The following is a 19707-nucleotide window of genomic DNA, read 5'->3' as shown; positions in this document are numbered from 1 at the left end:
TAAACCTAAAATCCTGTGAAAATTAAATAGTTACTAAAAAACCATTAATTTCAATAAAAACCAAATTCACCCAAAATGCCTCATTCTTGAGCTTCTAAATGTGGTTTTTAAAAAAGGTCTAAGGGCTCAAAGCAACGTAATGCATTTATATTATGGCATGCATTCTTTTGGGCGCGACTCGAAAATCTTATCAAGCCTCTTGGCCAATATCTGAAGTTATCAATTAAACCGTTTCTGATAGCCACAGCAATTGAGTATTTCCATGCAAACGCACATTTTTGTTTAGCAGTGGTCGTACGCCAGGTGTCAAGCGCAAATGGCAAACTATTCAAAGGTTGAATTTGTATAGTTTTTTTTTTTCCGTTTTTGATAATTCCCCTGAAGTGCCGTTACACGCAAAGTGATGTGTTATCAAACAGCTGACGGCGCAAAAACAATAAAACTCACCCTCTTTGTCAACGGTACTCGAGGGCCATGAATGAAACGCGACTGCTTCCTCTCTCTCTCTCTCTTTCTTCGACTCTCTATCGCCGCTCTCTTGGCGGTCTCTTCCTGCGCAGCAGCAGCAGTTAACGGTGCATGTTGAAAAGTCCCCACACAAACGTCGTGAAAATCGAAATCGATAAGTAAGCAACGGATTTTAGCTGCCCAGAAAAGCCCACAAATTTCAGTGAAAACCCAGCGATAAGAGTCCCAAAAAGTACTTATCCAGCTGAAAAACAACCATTCTAACTGGCCATGTCCAAAAAAAGTGTTAGCCAAGTGTTTTGAATATCGTAGTTGTTGAAATGCCTAAAAACTAAGCTAGTCCGGGGACTGAGAAATCGATACGATACCCGAAAAGGGGGGCTGCTGCGTGGGCTGTCCCAGTGAAAATTTCCAGCTAAAAATAGTACCTCGTTTGAGCTTAAGGAAAACCCTGGTTTTCCATTGCGTTTCGCTGGCAGTTATCAATGCATTTTCGTTACATAAGTTCTGCGAACCGTTGCTGCGTAGCGAATCCATTAACGGCTTGAGAACCACTCAACCACCCACATGTACCACCCATTTACACAGCCAAAAAAAAATGTGAAAATCTTTATAAAAAATATTGGTGGGGCAACATTTTATCTAATCTGTAATTTGATAATGTTAAATTCCCTGAAATTTTTGGAAATCATAAAACATAAATCACCCATTTTGAGTCACTGAAAATGTAGACAAGTTTCTAATACATCAAGATGTAGAAGTCATAGGATAGGATAGGATAATAATAATTATGCACGTATATCCCAAGATCATATCATAATATCATCATACTATTTACAGTTGCTAGAGGTAATGTAACACCATTAGGTCGGAGCTAAAATAGAAAAAAAATCAAATTGTAGAGTGACCGTTTGCCGTAGAAAAAGCCCCATGATGCAGCCGCCGCCGCGAAAGGTAATACCTAAATAAACCCAAAACAATGAGCACGTTCCCAAATAATCAAGCGTTTAACTCGCAATCCTGCAGGGAAACTATGTGAAGTTCCTCAAGAACTTGCACACGGAGCAGGTGGCCAAGCTGCAGCTGAAGAACCAGCATGAGTGCGACCTGTTGGAGGACATCCGGCAGTTCACCATCAAGCGGTCCGCTGTCGAGAAGTCGTACAGTGAGTCGCTGCTCAAGATCTCATCGCAGTATCTCAACAAGAAGATACCCAACATACCAGACATTAAGATGGAAGGCATGGAGGAGCGCTGGTGGGTATTCCTCTCCAGCTTTGCAGCTTGAAATAAGCGAGGGCATTTGAGATTTATGGCACCTTCGATTAATATGAATTATAGTGCTTGTCTCCTTGGAAAATCGAACTTATCTGCAATCAATCTTTCAGGAACATGTGGAGCGTTTGGCGCACTGTGCTCGAGGAGAATGAGAAACTGGCCCGAGCTAGACTGGCCGCCATCGAGGTGTTTCAACAGCAAATCGCCGATGAGGCGAAGGTTCTTCGCGATTACAAGTTGGCCATAGCCAAGCGATCGCTTTCCGGGATTGTCAATGTGCAGAAGGAACTCCATCTGAGCGTGGGTGATGTGGACAAGACCAAGAAGTCCTACTTTGACGAAGAGCACTGTGCCCACGATGTCCGGGACAAGGCACGCGACATCGAGGAGAAGCTTAAGAAGAAGAAGGGCTCCTTCTTTCAATCAATCACTTCGCTGCAGAAGAACAGCGCCCGGGTCACATCTCGCAAGGAGCTGCTGGAGGAGAAGTCCTCAGGCGCCCGGAACGATTACGTGCTCAGTCTGGCGGCGGCCAACGCCCATCAGAATCGCTACTTCACCGTCGATCTGCAGACCACGATGACCACCATGGAGAACTATGTCTTCGAGCGGGTGGCCGAGTACCTCATGTTAATGGGGTAAGTGTATGATGCATCACCCCTAAATTACTGCCCTGTGTTGGATACACCAGCTATTAGTGCTAAGTCAGTAAATCAATTATATAGCTTACATGTCCAATGCCGCTTCCTAATCAACATTTGCTCGTGTCGACAACTACATTCTGATAAGATATATGACGCTACTGATATGGCTCATAAAGTTGGCTTACTGCAAGTAGCGCAGAGGCTTCACTGGATTGCAGCAAACTTAGATATGGTGATAAGATGCGTAACGGCCATACATTGGTTTTGCACTATGCAGCCACTTTTTTGGTGGCGGCAGTAATTGCTTCTTCCCACTCGCATAAAATTGAGAGCATAAAAATCTATAAATAGAATTCACTTGCTTGTGTTAGTAAAAACAGTAAACAATAAAGGTGTGCTAGAAGACGATTTTCAGTCCGAAATCAATTTTGATCTAAGGAACGAATTTGATGAATTTCATTTTATTAAATTGTTGTACTATATATATGTATATATACATATGTATGTATGTACGTATGTATGTACGTATGTATGTATGTATGTATGTAAGTACGAATGTATGTATGTATTTATGTATGTGTTACTTGCACAAAGTAGTAAAAATTGTCTTAATTAAAGCCTGAAGGATGTTTATCTTACTGTCGGAACACATAGTTATTGCCGCTTTTAATATTTGTTTAGGAAACTTATTGTCTTGTAGCCCTATAATTCCCAACTGGTTCTGGTGAAGACTGTAAGGCATGTCTTCTAATTTAGAGTCGAAAAGTAGTTCAAGTAGTGTATGTGTAGTGTATGTGTAGTGTACGTATGTATGTATGTATGTATATATGCATGCATGTATGTATGTATGTATGTATGTATGTATGTATGTATGTATGTATGTATGTATGTATGTATGTATGTATGTATGTATGTATGTATGTATGTATGTATGTATGTATGTATGTATGTATGTATGTATGTATGTATGTATGTATGTATGTATGTATGTATGTATGTATGTATGTATGTATGTATGTATGTATGTATGTACGTACGTATGTACGTATGTACGTACGTACGTACGTACGTACGTACGTATGTATGTATGTATGTATGTATGTATGTATGTATGTATGTATGTATGTATGTATGTAGTGCATGTGTTACTTGCACAAAGTAGTAAAAATTGTCTTAATTAAATCCTGAAGAATGTTTAACTTACTGTCGGAACACATAGTTATTGCCGCTTTTAATATTTGTTTAGGAAACATATTTCCTTGTAGCCCTATAATATCCAACTAGTTCTGGTGAAGACCGTAAGGCATGTCTTCTAATTTAGAGTCGCAAAGTAGTTCAAGTAATCTATCTTACTGGTCGAGCAGTGAGTGTAGTGTATGTGTTCTTAAGTGTCATTACTTGCAAGATCAAATTGGCATCCCTCTTGAACAAATAACCGGGCAAATGTTATTCATACAAATGTTTGAAATGTTATAATATTTATTTTTAAATATTTATTCATAAAAAAGCGCTCTCTCTCTCTGGCTTTTGAACAAAAATTCGAGAGAGCCTGGAGCCAGCTCTAGAGCCAGCCCGAAAAAATCGTGTGCAAAAAAATCGTATGGCGTTACGCATCTTATTATTCTACTGTCTTTGGTTACGCTATTCAAATCTAATGAGTCACATCACTTTTTTGTGTTTGAAAATCTTTATAAAATATGACTAAAATGAGCATTTGCCTTCCAGCCGCACAGAGCTGCTGACTTGCTCGGCTACGCAGAACAGCTTCGGGAAGATCCGTGACCAGGCACAGCAGTTGACCCGGGAGTACAACCTGCAGTGCTGCTACCTGTTCTATCCGGTGCTGAAGCAGCACATCCAGTACGACTTCGAGGCGTGCGACAACGATCCGGTGCGCAAGGTGACCGCGGAGCACGAGTCCGCCGCCGAGACGCTGACCAAGGAGGCCAAGAATCTGGCCGGAAGGGTGGTGAAGGAGAATGCCTCGATACGGGAGAATGCCAAGAAGCTGGCCCTGTGCCAGTCGCTGCGAGACTCCGGCCAGCGCACCGATCCCAACGATCCCAATGGCCCGGATCTGGACACCAAGATCGAGGAGTTCCGCGATCAAATCCGTCGGTCCGAGACGGAGAAGACAAAGGCGGAGGCATGCCTGCAGTGCCTGCGGGATGGCGGCATCAACGTGGACGAGTGGGTGCAGGAGGCCGAGATCATGGGTGTACAGGAGCTGACGCGTTCGGCCAGTTCCATTTCGATGCGCACCGACGCCTCCGGCCAGGGCGAGAATCCAAGCTCGGATTCCTTCTACGACAGCGACAAGGAGGAGACGCAGGCTCAGGCCGCTGCCCAAACGAAGCCCAAGCAGGAGCAACAGCTGTCCAGGGATCGTACCTTCAGCGATAGCGATGATGAGCCCGAGGTGCGTCCTTCGGCTGCGGCCGCTTCCTCTGCAGCTGCTGCCTCCTCATCCATGATGGCCAGTAGCGCCGGTGGCTGGGATGATCCCACTGAGGTCAACTGGGGCGCTGCCGAGGAGGAGGAGGACAAGGACGAACCGATTGTACCAGAGCCCAAGGAGGCGATCTTCAAGTGCACTGCACTCTACAGCTATACGGTATGTGAGCTTTAAGCAAGGGTGCTATTTAAGATTTGAAATGATGATTGCTATCGCTTTGCCCACAGGCCCAGAATCCTGACGAGCTCACCATCGTCGAAAATGAACAGCTCGAGGTGGTTGGCGAGGGCGACGGCGATGGTTGGCTGAGGGCACGCAACTATCGCGGCGAGGAAGGCTATGTGCCGCACAATTATCTGGACATCGACCAGGAGACAGCGGGCAGCGCCTTTAATGGTACTTCAGGCAATCAATTGCGCTCTCAAATCTCATTCTCATCTGTCGATTATACCGTTGACAATGAAGATCAGACAGTGGACTCGATGCAATCGCCCGACCAGGTGTCGGTCATCATGGCGCCCCAGAAGCGTGTCAAATCGGACGTGGAGTGGTGCATCGCGCTGTACGACTACGACGCCACCGCCGAGGATGAGCTCACCTTCGAGGAGGGCGACAAGATCAAGATCATCACCAAGACCGCCCACGGCGTGGACGATGGCTGGTGGGAGGGCGAGCTGGATGGCAAGTTCGGTAACTTCCCATCGCTGGTCGTCGAGGAGTGCGACGAGATGGGCGAGCCGCTCAGCGAGGGTGGCGACGAGTCACCTCCGCCCACCGCAGCGCCCACTTTCGCACTGCCCCCCGCTCCGGCCCTGCCCCCGGAGTACGCCCACGAGCTGGAGCTGGAGCTCACGGAGGACATGTTCGGTTCGCAGGATACAGCAGGTAGGCTTGTGAAAACTCTCCAAGTACTGATAATTATCTTTTCCAGTAGATCGGGAAATATGAGATTTTATAGTTGGGTTAAGGGAATATCAATCACTTTTAGTCATTTTGTTTTTAAGTAGCCACACAATTTTTCCAAGTGTTAGGACTCATTGACATTATCATTTGTGTTTATTTTCGTAAGGATATACTTAACTACTTAGTGCTTAAAATCGTGTATAACTGGTATATTTTTGAATGTTATGCCGAGTGTTAATCGTTTACCCCGATTTCGACAGATGAGGATAGCGGCTATATACCCAACGGCGCTGCTGCACCGAGTATGCCTCCGCCAGGTAAATGTCATATCTCACCCTATCACCTGGTCTTTTGTTTCCCCAATCTATATCTCTATATCTTTAAACTATACAGTATCTGTCACTCGATATCGAATCCTATAGTACCGAACATTTGTATAATTTTCAACTTTCCACTATCGAAAAAAGCAAGAAAAGAAAACCTAAAGTTTCCAATCAAAAAGTACTGTTATACCTGCTTCTATATTCTCTAGAGGTAAACCTATTCTCCAAAAGTGCAGCTCGTCTAACTACTAACCACTTATTCCACCACCAATTCACCAAATCCACCACTAATTCACCAAAAGTTTACCACAAAATTAACACGAATTACCACCATTTATCACTGTAACTACTCTCCACTACTCTCCGTTAATGTGCTATTTTGTCTCTCGTCTCCAAAAGTCTCCGCAAGTCTCCGCAGCCGAGACGAAATCAACCGATGAATTGCCCTACGATTTCTTACAGTGTTATTCTTAGGCTGCTTGTCAGAAAGTGTCGTGCCGTGTTATCGTTATTTCTCCAACTTCGATTATTTCTTTTTGCAGCTTCTCTTTATCTCTTTATACAAATATACGATGATATATCTGTGATCTGTGTGTGTGTGGCACTGATATTTCAATTGAATTGCATTTAATGCTTTGATTGGTTATTAATTTGTCTGAATATCACTTTTATTCTTTTATTGCCGTTTTGCATTGATTGTTTTTCTCTCAGTGTAATTGTGTCTTTGTGTCATTTAAGGCCAGAATCAAAACCAAACCACTGCCAAGAAGGGTAATTTAATAAATATGCTCTATATCTAAACTATCTTACACCCGAAACTTTTCCTGATTCAGTACTTCTTAGTGTAGGAATATCTGTTTCAACTCCACTGTTTGAGAGCATGTCCAAACCCCTCTTAACTATTGTTAAACTTTCCAAATGAGATTTTCTTCTTGGTATATAGAAAACATATATAAATATATATTCAGTATAAGGTTTCTATCGACCTGTTTACAACTATTTCCCAAACATGTTTTGAAAAACTATCTATACATACTTTTTAATAAAGAAAAGCCCTTGTTCTTTGTATATATCTCAATCCTATCGGTTTACACCTGTAGTTCAGTAGTAATCAGACTGAATTTGGAAAGCAAATACTTTATATAAAACCCTATTTTTCTACCAATCTCCCGCATGCTTGTCAGCCTCAAATCCGAATAAATGTAACTTAAAATTTTAGTTTTGTAATAGTTTTAGTTGGTTTAGTTTCCACTTGCCAAACCTAATCGTGTACTTAGATAGTTTTTGTTCCAAGGCTGCCTTGACTTGATCCTCAATATTTTTAGTTTCCTCCTCACCGCTCTCTAACATTTGGATCGATAAAATGTATTCATATAAGATATATTATTCCGAAGATATGATTGTTACTAAGCCAACGAATTTTCTCTCATTTATTTTTAACGCATACTCAGTACTCATCCAAGAGCCTGGCATGGAGGTAAAATATTCATATTTGTCTAAAAACCAAATTTTATGTTTTTATCCAAGTCTAGGAAAAGCTAGACAAACAAAAGAAAAATAAATATTGATTAATTTTTTATTGGTGAATATATTATATATACTTTTTAAAATAAGTAAAAGATAACTTTATTTTAATTTATATTTATATAAATTTTTCGTTATCTTATCAGCTAATGAATTTTGCACCTTTCCAGGACGATCTCAGTGACGATGGGCAGCCGCCGCCGTCCTTGCCGCCGCCCCAACTAGCGAAGGCGGGCGGATCCGCTCCTGGATCCGGGGGCAAGGTCGAAAAGGGGGCGGCGGTAGGTGGCGCCAACACGCTGAACTTAGGTATGGCACAAATAATTGTTACCGCTGCAACCCCCATGGTTGAAGACGGTGCCGATAAATCTTTCCCACCAGTAGGCGAGAGCGATGCGCAGCCGGAGGAGCAGGTGACCAAGGAGCAGCCGGCGGAAGTGGCCAAAAAGCCAGATATTGCGCCCAAGCCGCTGGCCAAGGTGGCGCCACAGAGTGCGCCGGCCAAAGAAGGTAATGCTGGAGTGAGGCCCGTGGTGAGCATTACACTGACCGAGTATCCATCCTGTGATGCAGAGGACCAACAGTCCTATTCGGAGGGCACCGATTCGGCATCGGTGGCCGATGTGCCGGTCCTGCAGGATGCGGAGGATCCATTCAACGAGAAGGCCAAGGGCGAGTCTGGCGGCGGATCGGGATTTGAGGCCAACTTTGAGGCCAACTTCGATGCCAACTTTGATGACGCCTTTGCTGGAAGCGGCGGAGGTGGGGGCGGCGGAGGTGGAGGTGGGGAGCAGTCCAGCGACTTGGACATCAACGGCGAGGCAGCAGGAGAAGCAGCATCTGACTCTGCGGCTGGCGATGATGATATTGAGGCACCCAAACAGGTGGTCGGTGGGCGAGCTAGCATACCCGAGGAATTGGACTCAAATCAATTGGCACGTTTGCAAAATCTGAAGGAGTCGAACGCTTAGATTCGGAGCTCCGGTCTCTACCTCTTGGTCGGCACTTCAATGTTGTTTCTTTTGTTCTTTTAGGCACACTACCATGAGCATGATATATACTATGTAGACTATAGCCACGGACAGTTATAGAGCGGATCAGCGGGACACCACAGCCACAGCCACAACCACAACCACAACCACAACCACAACCAAACCCCACAACACTCGAAAGCATTTTGATCTCACACTCATCCCACTCAACCTATCCAACCAATCCAAACACACAGATGATATAGCCTGACTCAGACGGACTAGCAACTTATCGATCGGGTGGCGGATATACCCGTGCACAGATTGTAGCACACCCTATCGAATTGGAATTCCCCATTAAAACTGAGTGGGCTTATATCGGCCGCCCGATTCACATACAACGACACAATAGCAGGATATAGAATATGTGTACTTTATTCAGGTCGGGATACCTATCCCAACTCCACGTACAGCGCTCAAATTGTGTACATCCATTTGAACACTTCTTCTGACTGCCTCTGGGTTTATAGTTAGACATCAACTGGGCCTTCATAAACAAAACCACCATACGATATATTATAACTATATAAATATATACATAATTATGTTAGTTTGTAATGTGTTATACCCTTCGACACGTATGGAATACATTAATATTTATATATATATAAATGGCATATTGTAACGTTTTGAATGACAATTACTTATGTAGCACTCAGACACGGGTCTTCGAATATCAGCATCCACAACTAATCGAGCAATAATATGTACATATATCTAAGTAAATTAGAGAATCCAGTTTAGCAGCGTTAAGTTAGCCATTCGCTTGAACTTGCCGCCAACAAAAGCCAATCAACTTCAAAGGTCAATTCAGTTGGATTTCCTTACCGCTTCTGTTCGCTCCACTTAGTCTTAGGATCCCAGCACATGATAGTAAATTAATCGAAGCCGATGACGAATGTATTCGAGCAGATATATATTGTTGTAATTGTATGCAAAACACTAGCCTAATTAGTTAAATGTTTTCCGTGTCTAGTACAATGGTCTCAGTTAATGTTGGATGCCAGAAAGAAGATATTTGAAATTAAACGCCTAAAAAACGCCTACTCAATGCGATACTTTGTTTGCGATACTCGAAAAGTAAAGTTCATAACTCAACAATTGGATAACTTCATATTCACATAACCGATATTACCGAATATAGATAACAATGATGAAAACCCAATATACTTGTAAGTCGCAAACTGAATTGTATGTAATTTTTGACCCCGCCCAGTGAGTTAATCAATGTTTTAAGTCATAGTCTAACAACCTTCTGTTCGAACAACTAACAAATAAAATTTCCACTTTAAAGCAAGAAAATGTGTTCGAGTTTTGTGAGGGTATTTTTTTAAAAATAAAACTCAATGGATTGTAATTTTTTTACATATCTTTATTTATATTCACTTCATTGCAATATTATAATATTCCTTCTTGGTTTGCATTTTTCCCTTTGGATGTTTTTTAGTTTTAGTATTTAACTTAATAATATAGGTTCCTTCTTGGGTTTTATCATTTACGTTCTTGTAACACTCATCGCTTATTATTTTCCCTTTTAATTATCTTGTTATGTGTGTGTTTATCATTTATATGCTATAGATAATTATTCTCATTTCAGTTTTTCTTCATTCGTATTTTTGTATTTTGTATTTTTTAATTTTGTTTTTCATTTTATATAACGAAATTAACACAGTCAAAATTTGTGATCAGTGATCAATCATTACATACGCATTACGTTTTAAATTATTCCTCTTGGTTTTCCCTCCCAATCCGAGGCTCCTCAAACATAGCTTGCTATATACTCATATGGATGTTTTTGGGATCATTTTTAGGTTTCTGACGCTGACGGGGGGTTGAGCAACCGAAATTCTGGGACTCGGAAATAATCGTCTGAGGGGCTGTGGAACCAATAATTGACAGCAGACCAATGTGAACTAGGGACTGGGTATCTAACAGATTGCAGGCCGGCTGGCTGGTAATCATAAAACATGTTCATTTATTGCATTTAGGAACTCTTTTTGATGGACGGATAAAACCAAAAATTATATAGAAACACACTCCTCCCTCTTCTCGATCAGCTTTCGAAAGCTGTAACTGCTTGACGATGGTATGAGACTTGAAGCTGGTAAGTTGATGGCTGACAAATCATACACACATATATATATTTCAGTAGCCAGGGCCCGCGGAAGGGTATTCTCTATTCGGGGATTGGGTTTCATCTGGTGTCCCTCATCTTAAAATGTAATAACAAATTTTCGCATATTTTTGTTTTTTTTTTAATTTGCTTGAGCAAAGGATTCAACGGATAATGATGCGGATTTGGGGAATTGTTACAAAATTAACCCTCCGTAATAATAATAACAAACTAAGGGTATTATGCAACGTACAACCGTAAGTATGTGTGGTGTGTGATTAGTGTGTTTTATCATTCTAACAATTCATGGTTCAATCAATATCTCGTCTTGCTGCCTAGGGTTATAGACTATTTCTCAATAATAATATTCACTTGCATTAACTTTGAATTCACTTTAAAAATGTTGGTAATTACGCTTTCGGTGCAATCTGCATGAACTGGGGTCCGGTTTTTGTCAGTGTTTCAGTGTATCTGTATCTGTATCTGCTTCAGTTTCCGTATCTGTATCTGTATCTGCATCAGTATCTGTGTATTGTGTGGTTCAACTTAATCTAGGGCTCTCAACTTGTTGGTTTGCTTATCTAAATACTTTAGAATTTCATTTTTGGTTTTGCTTGTTTTGTTCTTGAGACCACCATACATATATAATATATAATGAAATATACATCATATACATACATACGTAATTATTACATCGCATCACGTATATATCGATCCTCAATATAGATTTACTTATTTATTTCTCCATTTCGGTTGCTTTATAAAACGTTGGTGTTGGTGCCGCCGTCTAAACAACGACACCAAAAATGCTTCAAACATTTCATTGTGTGTATAATTTAACATTTTACATATTTTCATCGTTTTTTATTTTTATTTTGAATGCTCCGTCCTCATTGTTTTTGTTGTTGTCCTAAATGCTCTTGCATACGCAACACGTACATATGCATATATCATCGTCTTGCGTCGTTAATTTGTTTTTTATTTTATAAAAAATTCCTCACTATGGGCAACTAAACTTCTTGGTTTTTCATTACCACAAATAATAGTGTAAACTAGGTTGTAGAGTAAAAAATTCCATATGAAAAATTAAACGCATCAATTTGCCATTAAGTGTGTTTTGTTTTCGTTTCTTTTCATTAAAAATGTTTGTCAACTATTTCGCCTTTGCATTGTTTACAACTAAATGGTTTTTTCATCATTAATTTACGTTCTTTGGAAATACGCTCCGAAACCGTTGAGCAGCTATTTGTTGTTGTTGTTGTTGTCGCATCAAAAATTTATTTGACCATTTATAGGGATTATTTACTTTATAGATCTTTTACGAATGCACTTCAGCCATTTGTAAACATTTTGATTTCTGTCTTCGGTAACATAATTGATTTATGACTTGTATAGCTACAAAATATATCTATATTTAAGTGTGTGACTGCTTTTGGTTTTCTTATATAAGCGCAGATATATGTATATTATTTAAGTTCTTTATCACCGATTTCACTTTTATGTTTCCGAGTCTCGGGTCATAACTATTTTCTTGGGGAATGTTTTTGTATGGCTGGTAGATCAATTGCAGTTTGCTTCAAATCCGTTTCACTTGGCTCAGTAAATCATAAATTAATTCACAAATCAATTATTATTTGGTAAACCTTATATTGCTTTCTTTCGCTCAGAATCCTATTTTCAGATTGGGGATACTCTTTAGCCAACGGTTGGTACAAAATGGGTAAGGACTCTGGGGGCTTTTCCGTGGAGCAGACAGACGTTGGAGGGCATGGCTAAAGGGTATCGTATAGTCGAGTCTCGACCCTGTCTGTTATTTCGTAATTTTAATTGTTTCAATTGTTTGCTTGTGTCAGTGAGTGTTTGTGTCTGTCTAGATCGTTAATAAAGTAATTTTCCTTGGGTTCTCTTCTGTAGTCGTTCTGCTGAATTGGTTAGGTAGTCCTTAAGAAGGGTTAAAGGTTTCGTCTTAAGTATATCTAGGGTTCCATAGCTGATCCATTTTGGGTCACCACCATCCGCATTCGTCTACGCTGCCTGTCTTCCATTCATAAGTACTTTTCGTATATACAGTTAATTGTTTTTCGTGTTTTTCTCGTTTTCCATCGGAATTGGGTTCAATTTGGTTTGGTTTGGTTTACATATAAAAAACTCGTGCTACATATACGTAGGTGCCTAAATATGTTATATGAATATATATATATATATATCTCATATACTTGTGTCGCCTTAAGCCATACTCTATGTACATATACGTGTGGTTGTCTGTGTGTCTTTGTGTGTGTGTGTGTGTGTGTGTGAGTGTTGGCCATATTATGGCGCTTAACTAAATCCTAGCTTTAACTTTAGCTAACTGTACAAAATTCTTTAGCCTTACGATCTGATCTGCACTTGCACTAATCATAAACACTAAATTAAAATTCATTGATGATATTTTGGTATGGCTTGCTTAGTTATCTCCATTGTGCTAAATTGTATTTTAATTTCTTTATTTTACGTTTAAAGTTAAACTCACTTGCCTTTAATTTATGTGTTAGAATTAACTTAACTCTTTTGTTTCTTTCTCTTTGTGTCTGTGATTCATCGAGGAACTTGAGCGAAAATTCAAATATATATGTATATATGTATATGTCCGTTATATACGTCGAGTATCTGTGTCCCATTGTCCGCCTGTCAGTGTGTTGGTGTGTATCTGTGTGACATTAGGCTAACTTAAGACGGTGCATCGTAGGTATAATTATCTTTTGTTTGCTTATCGCTTTATTGACTGCTTGAACGCATCCGAGTTAATCGCTTAATCGGATCCGATTACATTAACTAAGTTTAATTGCGAAGTTTTGCTCCTACTTTGCTTTTGAGAATGTTCCGACTGTCTTCTGTTTGTATTTACAAATTGAAAATCAATTGTCTTCGTTCAATTTTTTGGTTTTTTTTTTGGTTTATGTTTTAGCAACTATTTTTTTATACTTATATGCTATTTTTCTTAGGCAGTTTCATTCATACTTGTGTACTCTTTATGTTCTATGTTCTATTTGTATTCGTTTTTAATTAACTGGTATTTATTGGGCTTACTTGCGTTTGAAAATTTCACTTAGACTTTAGATTGATTTCTTACGGTGCCGCAAAGTTGTTTTCGAAAAGTTTTTGGTTTTTGTTTTTTGTTTTTGTTTCAGTTTGATTCTTGTGTTCGTGAGTGAGAGTGAGTGCATATTGAATAATTTGTTGTTAGTTTAAAGTTGATATAAAAATTGGTGTAACTAAAATGAATCGTTATCGTTCATACTATTATTTCGCTATGTCAATTGCACTAACTATTTGTATGACTTATCATCTCCGATGCTTTCTTATAAAAGGTGCGCTCCAAAGTAATTCATAACATCCGTGTCGAGTTTAGTGTGTATGAGTGTTTTTGTCGTGTCCTGTGCAAATGATTCAAAAACCTACCGATCTTACGTGACTGCCTCGCCTTCGATTTAGTACATTTAAAGTTAACTTAACGAAATAATCGCCAAACTGATTTGCAATTGTCGAAATTGTTCATTTTCACTACATTTTGATTTCTAATAAATTTGGCCATTTCACTTGGAAGCGCTAAGTCAGTTCTGAATAAACAAATCAACCAACTGAATGGGCAATCAATGGATCAGCATAGTGAGTTCCGGTTAAGTACTGGTTAAGTATTAAGTATTGGTTAAGTTCAGGTTTGGTTTTGGTTTCGGTTTCTGGGAGCGTGCAGCTGAAAAGGGGGAACGCACTTAAATTAGAGGAAGACTCTCCGGGTGTTTTGCTTTTGAAGTGGGAAGCAAAGGTCTTTCGTATCTTAAACTTAAACTCAAAACGCCGCAAAGTTAATGGAAATTATTTAACGTCTAGTATTTTGGTGTGTTGAAGTCAACTTATCGACTGCGCTATTTCGAGGGTATCTCAAAGTCATCGTTCGTTTCCGTTTAATGCCTATGTTGCGTATGATTTTTGATCGTTATATTTGTGGTTGAAATGGTTTAATGGCTTGTTGTCGGCTCATAATTCTCCTCAACTCGTTCACTTTGCCTTTCGTTATATAATTTTCACTACAATTTGCTAATCTGTTGCTTTTGATTATTCTTCATTCATTTATACTCATTTGGTTGTTAATGCTAATGTTGTTTTATCTTTTCTTTTCTTTTTTATATTCTGTGTAAATCTATTTAACAATATTCTTTGCTTTCGACCTTGTAATATGTGTGTGTCCTCTCCGCACCGCATTTGTATTAAACAATAAACTCTTGCCTCTGCATTTTTATATCGCTAGTTAAAATTAGTTTTGTTTCCGCTTCATTTTCTTGTTTTTTTTTGTGCCTATTTTTCTGTATTTTTTTTTGCGGGTTTCGGTTGCTGCGTTTCTCATTTTTTGTGTGTGTTTTTTTTTCAGCGCCCTGCCAAGTTTGACTCTCTCGTGCGCTGTTCACTCCTGTGTCCTTGGGCCACGCCCTCGACCGCTTGCGCCTCTTAAGGACGACGCCCTACTCCTCGCCGAGGAGCACCAGATCATCGGCGACCACGTCGCTGACATGCAGGTAGATGATCCAGTACATCAGGTTGAAGCACACGAAGCACACGGGGAACACGATGCGTGAGTACTTGTCGATGTCGGAGGGCGTGATGCCCAGCAGCTTGTTGATGTCCTGTTTGTGAGATGAAGATCGGGATTCGGGTGTGGATGGTTGGATGGTTGGTTGGTTGGTGGAGGGGTTGAGAAATAGAACGGAATAGATTAGTAACTGTCGCTGGCGCGGATCAACCTTTTACAATCGCCGCATCATGTACGATCTTTACCTTTACCTTTTTTACTTTTCCCGGATGCAGTAGATGGGCTGGAACCGCTGCCTCCGGATCGCCACCGCCCTCGGGCGGTCCGCCCCCGCCTCCACCGCCACCGCCACCGCCGGGCGGTCCGCCGCCCTGGCCCGGACCCGGTCCATGCGATTGCGGACCGCCGCGTCCGCCATTCACCGTATTCTCCAGGGTTCCGCCCTTGGAGTGGGCCTTCGGGTCGTGGACCTTGAATCTCACCTCCTGGAACAAGGGTCCCACTATCGAGCAACCGCGCGTACCAACGTTTTGTTGGATATTGGAAAAGCCGATTGGGCGGTTACTCACTGTTTGCTTGGGCGCATGCGGATGTCCATGGCTGTGGGCGTGGTGTCCATGCCCGTGGCCATGTTCCGGTCCCATGCCCATACCGACGCCCACATTGACCCCGCCACCGGGTCCACCGGGTCCGCCGGGTCCAACGCCCACTCCTCCGGGTCCACCCACATTTGCATTGGGATTGGGATTCGCCTGCTGCTGGTTCGCTCCATCGAGCTGTTGCTTTTTCTGTTCGGCTATCTTTTGGATCGCCATAAATCTTTGTTTTCGCATTTGAATTCGTTTTGCCATGTAGCCGACCGTGGCGTATTCTATTGATTGCGATATACGATACGATAACGATTTTGATATTTGATTTTTGATTCAATTTGATTGCAATTCGGATATTCGTAAAGATTTTGGAATTTTGTCGATGGATAGATAGTTTTTTTGATCATTGATGGACGGTTTGGCATACGATTTGGTGGTTTTTGGACGGGGGAGGTTTTGATTTGTTAGAATAGGTTGATATGCGGATGCAGTTCAAGAATTTTGAGTCGTGGTCGTTTTGCCGCATGAAGTTCGGATGATATATTTTGTTGTAGTAGTAGTTGTCAGATATATATATATAGTTGGATAGATTGTAGCGTTGTATATTTGGTAATTTGGTGCGGGTGGGTTTCGTAAACGGTTTCGATTTAATGTCGGATACAAGGAAAGACAAATAGAAAAACAAAAGAAATTTAATTTCCATCAAGAATTTCGCAATCAATTTTCAGTTCATTTTTGCACAACGTCTATAAGAGGTGAGCGAGGGAGGGGGTATAGATTGGGGGTGGATTAAGGATGGGGCTTATCAGGGGGACTATATAGACTATAAGTAACATTTAGAGTCGTTTGAAGGGCAAAGATTGCAGTGTTTCTGGGTATTTGGGGTAAGTGAAATCAAAAATGAAAGTGATTTTCTTTTCGTATCTTCATTTTAGCCAGGCAAAGGAAAATTCGAATAAAGCAAGTCTTGTGTGTGAGTAAGTTAGCAATATTCTAGAGAGACAGAGAAGGAGACAAAGTGTGTGTGTGAGTGTGTGTGTGGCTGTGTGTGTGTCTATATGAGTGTGAATGTGAGTGTCCGTGTTTAAGGCTGTTCTGGTTGTAGTTGTTTTGTTGTTTTTGTGAAATGAGTGGAAAAAGTCATTTGTAAGCCAAACGATTTATGTACACATTTATTCCTGCAGTTGAGACCATCATTCAAGGAAAATGTTCATGTGCGTGCCTTAAATGCAAATTCATCGAACAGGGTCGCCAGTTATAAAGGACACGAAAATTTCCAGCGTTTGTTATTCGAATTTTTTTGTAGCTGCTTTGTTCCTGGTTTTCAGTTCTCTCGAGTTGTCCTCGATTATCCTTGGAAATGTTACGGGTTCAGATTTCAATTGAGCGGTGTTTTAGTGAAGGGTATTTTCAAAAGAGGGGTTCTTTGAAATCGCATACTCGCCGATGAAGGTAGATAGAACAGAGGCGGAACAGAAACGAGTAACGAGTAACTAGTAACGAGAGTACTTACCAGCGAAAATCAAGGTAACCAATCGCTGCAAAAAGCCAATAGAACAAAAAAGAAGCAGACTACGAATGATATCTTACCTAACCTCAGAAGGTTTTTTATCTGGTGCGATTTTTTTGTACATATATTGCTTTTTGTTTTTGGCAACTTGGCAGCCCTCATGTCTGGGTCACCCCTTTAAATGACCCAAACTTAATGGCTCCAAATCGCAGATACTTGTATCCTTAAGATACTTTTATGTCATTTTTAGGCGCACTTTCTCTTAGTCTCCCTTGCATTTTTCTACCGGGGCTCAGTTGTCGTGTAGATTCTTCGGGGCTGCGTCTTCTGGCTGTTGATCGACGACTTGTTGAACCATATTTACAGTGTTTTGTGTCTGTTTCATATTTTTTCGTACTTGTTTTTGATTCAATTCAATCGCGAGTCAAGCCAGGTGTGGCGCAGGGCATGCTGGTTTCGTTTTCTTTTTTTTTTTGATGCGCTCCCTCTCATGATTTTTAGTAGGTGATAAATATATATATTTTTTAGATCGTTCTACACGTACCCTGGTTTCGTTTTTGATTTGGTTAAGGTGCGTTGTTATATTGTTTGTACATTTTTTTCGGCTTGCGATTTTGCAGCTTGCATTTTTGCATTTTGGCGGAAGCTGGGCGTATATTGATATCTGGGTACCATTTCAGGTTGAAGTGTGTTCGATTTGTTCGTCTCGGGTGCTCGAACACAAACTCAACCTGAGTCGGCTATTAAAATAGATGGGCATATGTACGAGCTCGTACACATGGAGAGGCTTGCTTTTGTAGGATGGTTTTCGGTATATTTTTGTGTCTTTTCATTTTTTTTACTTTGGCTGAAGCATGCTTCGATTCTAGGTGCTAGGTGCAAAACAGTTGGGACAGGAGGGACGTTGGGGGTAAATTTTCGTGCCTTTACGCTCGATTCGCAGGCGCGTATCTATGAATTTGCATACATTTTCTTTGGATGATAGTATTTCTTTGTATTGAAAAATTAACAAGAACATACAAATACGAAAAAAGAGATTTGTTTTTTTTTTTGCAGTTTCTTTTCATTCTTATTTTCATCTTATTTTCTTTTTTTTTGCTTTTCTTGCTGTTGTTGTTGCTGTTTGTTGGAGTTGTTGTAGTTGTGGGTGTAAGTTGTTGCTTGAGAATTGTTTTAGTTGTTAGATAGTTAGAGAGAAAGTTAAAGTTAGCATTACGCGAGGTCACCACCGAAACTTGAGATATACATATGTATATATGATGAAAATTTCGAAATATACTAATTTTGTACAAATGAGATTGATAGGGAATTCGAATAGACATATATCAAGCTTCATTTTATTTAGGCTTTTGACCCCTTTACAGTGCCTCAGGTGCAGTGCATTTCGGCATCCCTATGGATAGACTTTTTCTGGTCCTTTGGCTCCATAAGAAATGCGAAACAGTTTAAGTTTAAGTTTAAATAGATATTCAACTACTGTGGTTTCGGCAAAACTCAGCTGCGTTTTCGCATAATGCCAATGAGTTAAATATATATAGAATGCAATTTCTGAAGACGCAGATCGTTTTGCCAAGGAAACTAGTGTGTTTTCATTTTTGGATGTATCTGCAAGATTGATTTGCTCAACGCTAAGCGTGGCACAGAAAGCTGGCAAAAGTGTGGTTTGAGTAACGAAAAACTGAAAGCTGGCTCGCTTCAACTTGGCCAGTAATATCGAAATCAAAAGGATATAAAAATGATAAATTCGGAATCCATATGGATTCACTGCCTGTGTGTGTGAGTGTGTGTTTGGTGTGTGAGATATAGAGAGAGAGATATATGGGGAAAATCGTTTTGCTACTGGTTTTGGTTTTTCGCTCAATGGGTATACGGTTGTTTGGAATCGGTTTTTTAGGGGAATCGATAGTTGTTTGTTGTTTACCCAGTAGACTGGCAAAGACCATAACGAAGCATGTTCCCAGATAGACGTCAATCGACTTGACGTACGAAATCTTTGGCAGCGCTGCATTTGTTGACGACATCAAAGTGGTCATTGTCAACACGGTTGTCACACCGAGCGCCACACGCGCCGGCGTTGCATTGCGATTGAGCCAAAATGATACCCATGATATAATAACGATCAGTCCAGAGGGTATGTAGATTTGTATAAGGTAGTAGCCCATCGAACGCACGAACTGTATTTCGCAGGCTAAACGCGAATAGTTGCCTGCCCGCGCCAATTGCGATTATTTTCGATTTATTTTTATTAATTTCAATTTGGATTTGGATTTTTCGTTGCCACAGCGTGTTTTTATGTTTGGAA

At 40.7% G+C, this 19707-nt stretch overlaps 2 protein-coding genes across 26 annotated transcripts in view; one reads left to right on the top strand and one right to left on the bottom strand.

The window, feature by feature from the left end:
- The first annotated feature begins 485 nt into the window (after positions 1-485).
- On the top strand, positions 486-9918 carry LOC6545050 (F-BAR and double SH3 domains protein 2). Of its 9 annotated transcripts, XM_026977141.1 has the most exons (13): positions 487-626; positions 1309-1422; positions 1495-1724; positions 1856-2383; positions 4115-5003; positions 5072-5240; positions 5310-5729; positions 6008-6064; positions 7522-7547; positions 7765-7903; positions 7979-8104; positions 8168-8529; positions 8629-9918. In XM_026977141.1, the coding sequence occupies exons 2-13, from the start codon at positions 1399-1401 to the stop codon at positions 8683-8685; spliced, it is 3027 nt and encodes a 1008-aa protein (XP_026832942.1). In that variant the 5' UTR covers positions 487-626; positions 1309-1398; the 3' UTR covers positions 8686-9918. The 9 variants fall into 9 exon arrangements, with proteins under 9 accessions (XP_015013408.1, XP_026832942.1, XP_015013411.1 ...); XM_015157925.2 differs by having other exon boundaries at positions 7976-8104; positions 8168-9918; XM_026977140.1 differs by having other exon boundaries at positions 7765-8104.
- An 83-nt stretch (positions 9919-10001) lies between these two features.
- LOC6545048 (gamma-aminobutyric acid receptor subunit beta) overlaps positions 10002-19707 on the bottom strand; it is a 35643-nt gene continuing 25937 nt past the window's right edge. For 6 of the 17 annotated variants that reach the window (XM_026977987.1, XM_026977986.1, XM_026977988.1 and 3 more), the window contains exons 8-10: positions 19327-19611; positions 15551-16176; positions 13658-15399 (exon numbers count right to left, since the gene is read on the bottom strand). In XM_026977987.1, coding sequence (XP_026833788.1) covers positions 15238-15399; positions 15551-16176; positions 19327-19611 — 1073 coding nt within the window. In that variant the 3' untranslated portion in view covers positions 13658-15237. Of the gene's footprint in view, positions 15400-15550; positions 16177-19326; positions 19612-19707 lie in introns of all 17 variants that reach the window. The other 11 variants (XM_015158255.2, XM_026977990.1, XM_026977992.1 and 8 more) reach the window with 4 other exon arrangements.

The sequence above is a fragment of the Drosophila erecta genome, unplaced genomic scaffold (assembly GCF_003286155.1).
Source record: "Drosophila erecta strain 14021-0224.00,06,07 unplaced genomic scaffold, DereRS2 tig00000021-arrow-pilon, whole genome shotgun sequence".
Classification (NCBI taxonomy): domain Eukaryota; kingdom Metazoa; phylum Arthropoda; class Insecta; order Diptera; family Drosophilidae; genus Drosophila; species Drosophila erecta.
This window is presented reverse-complemented; position numbering and strand designations above follow the sequence as displayed.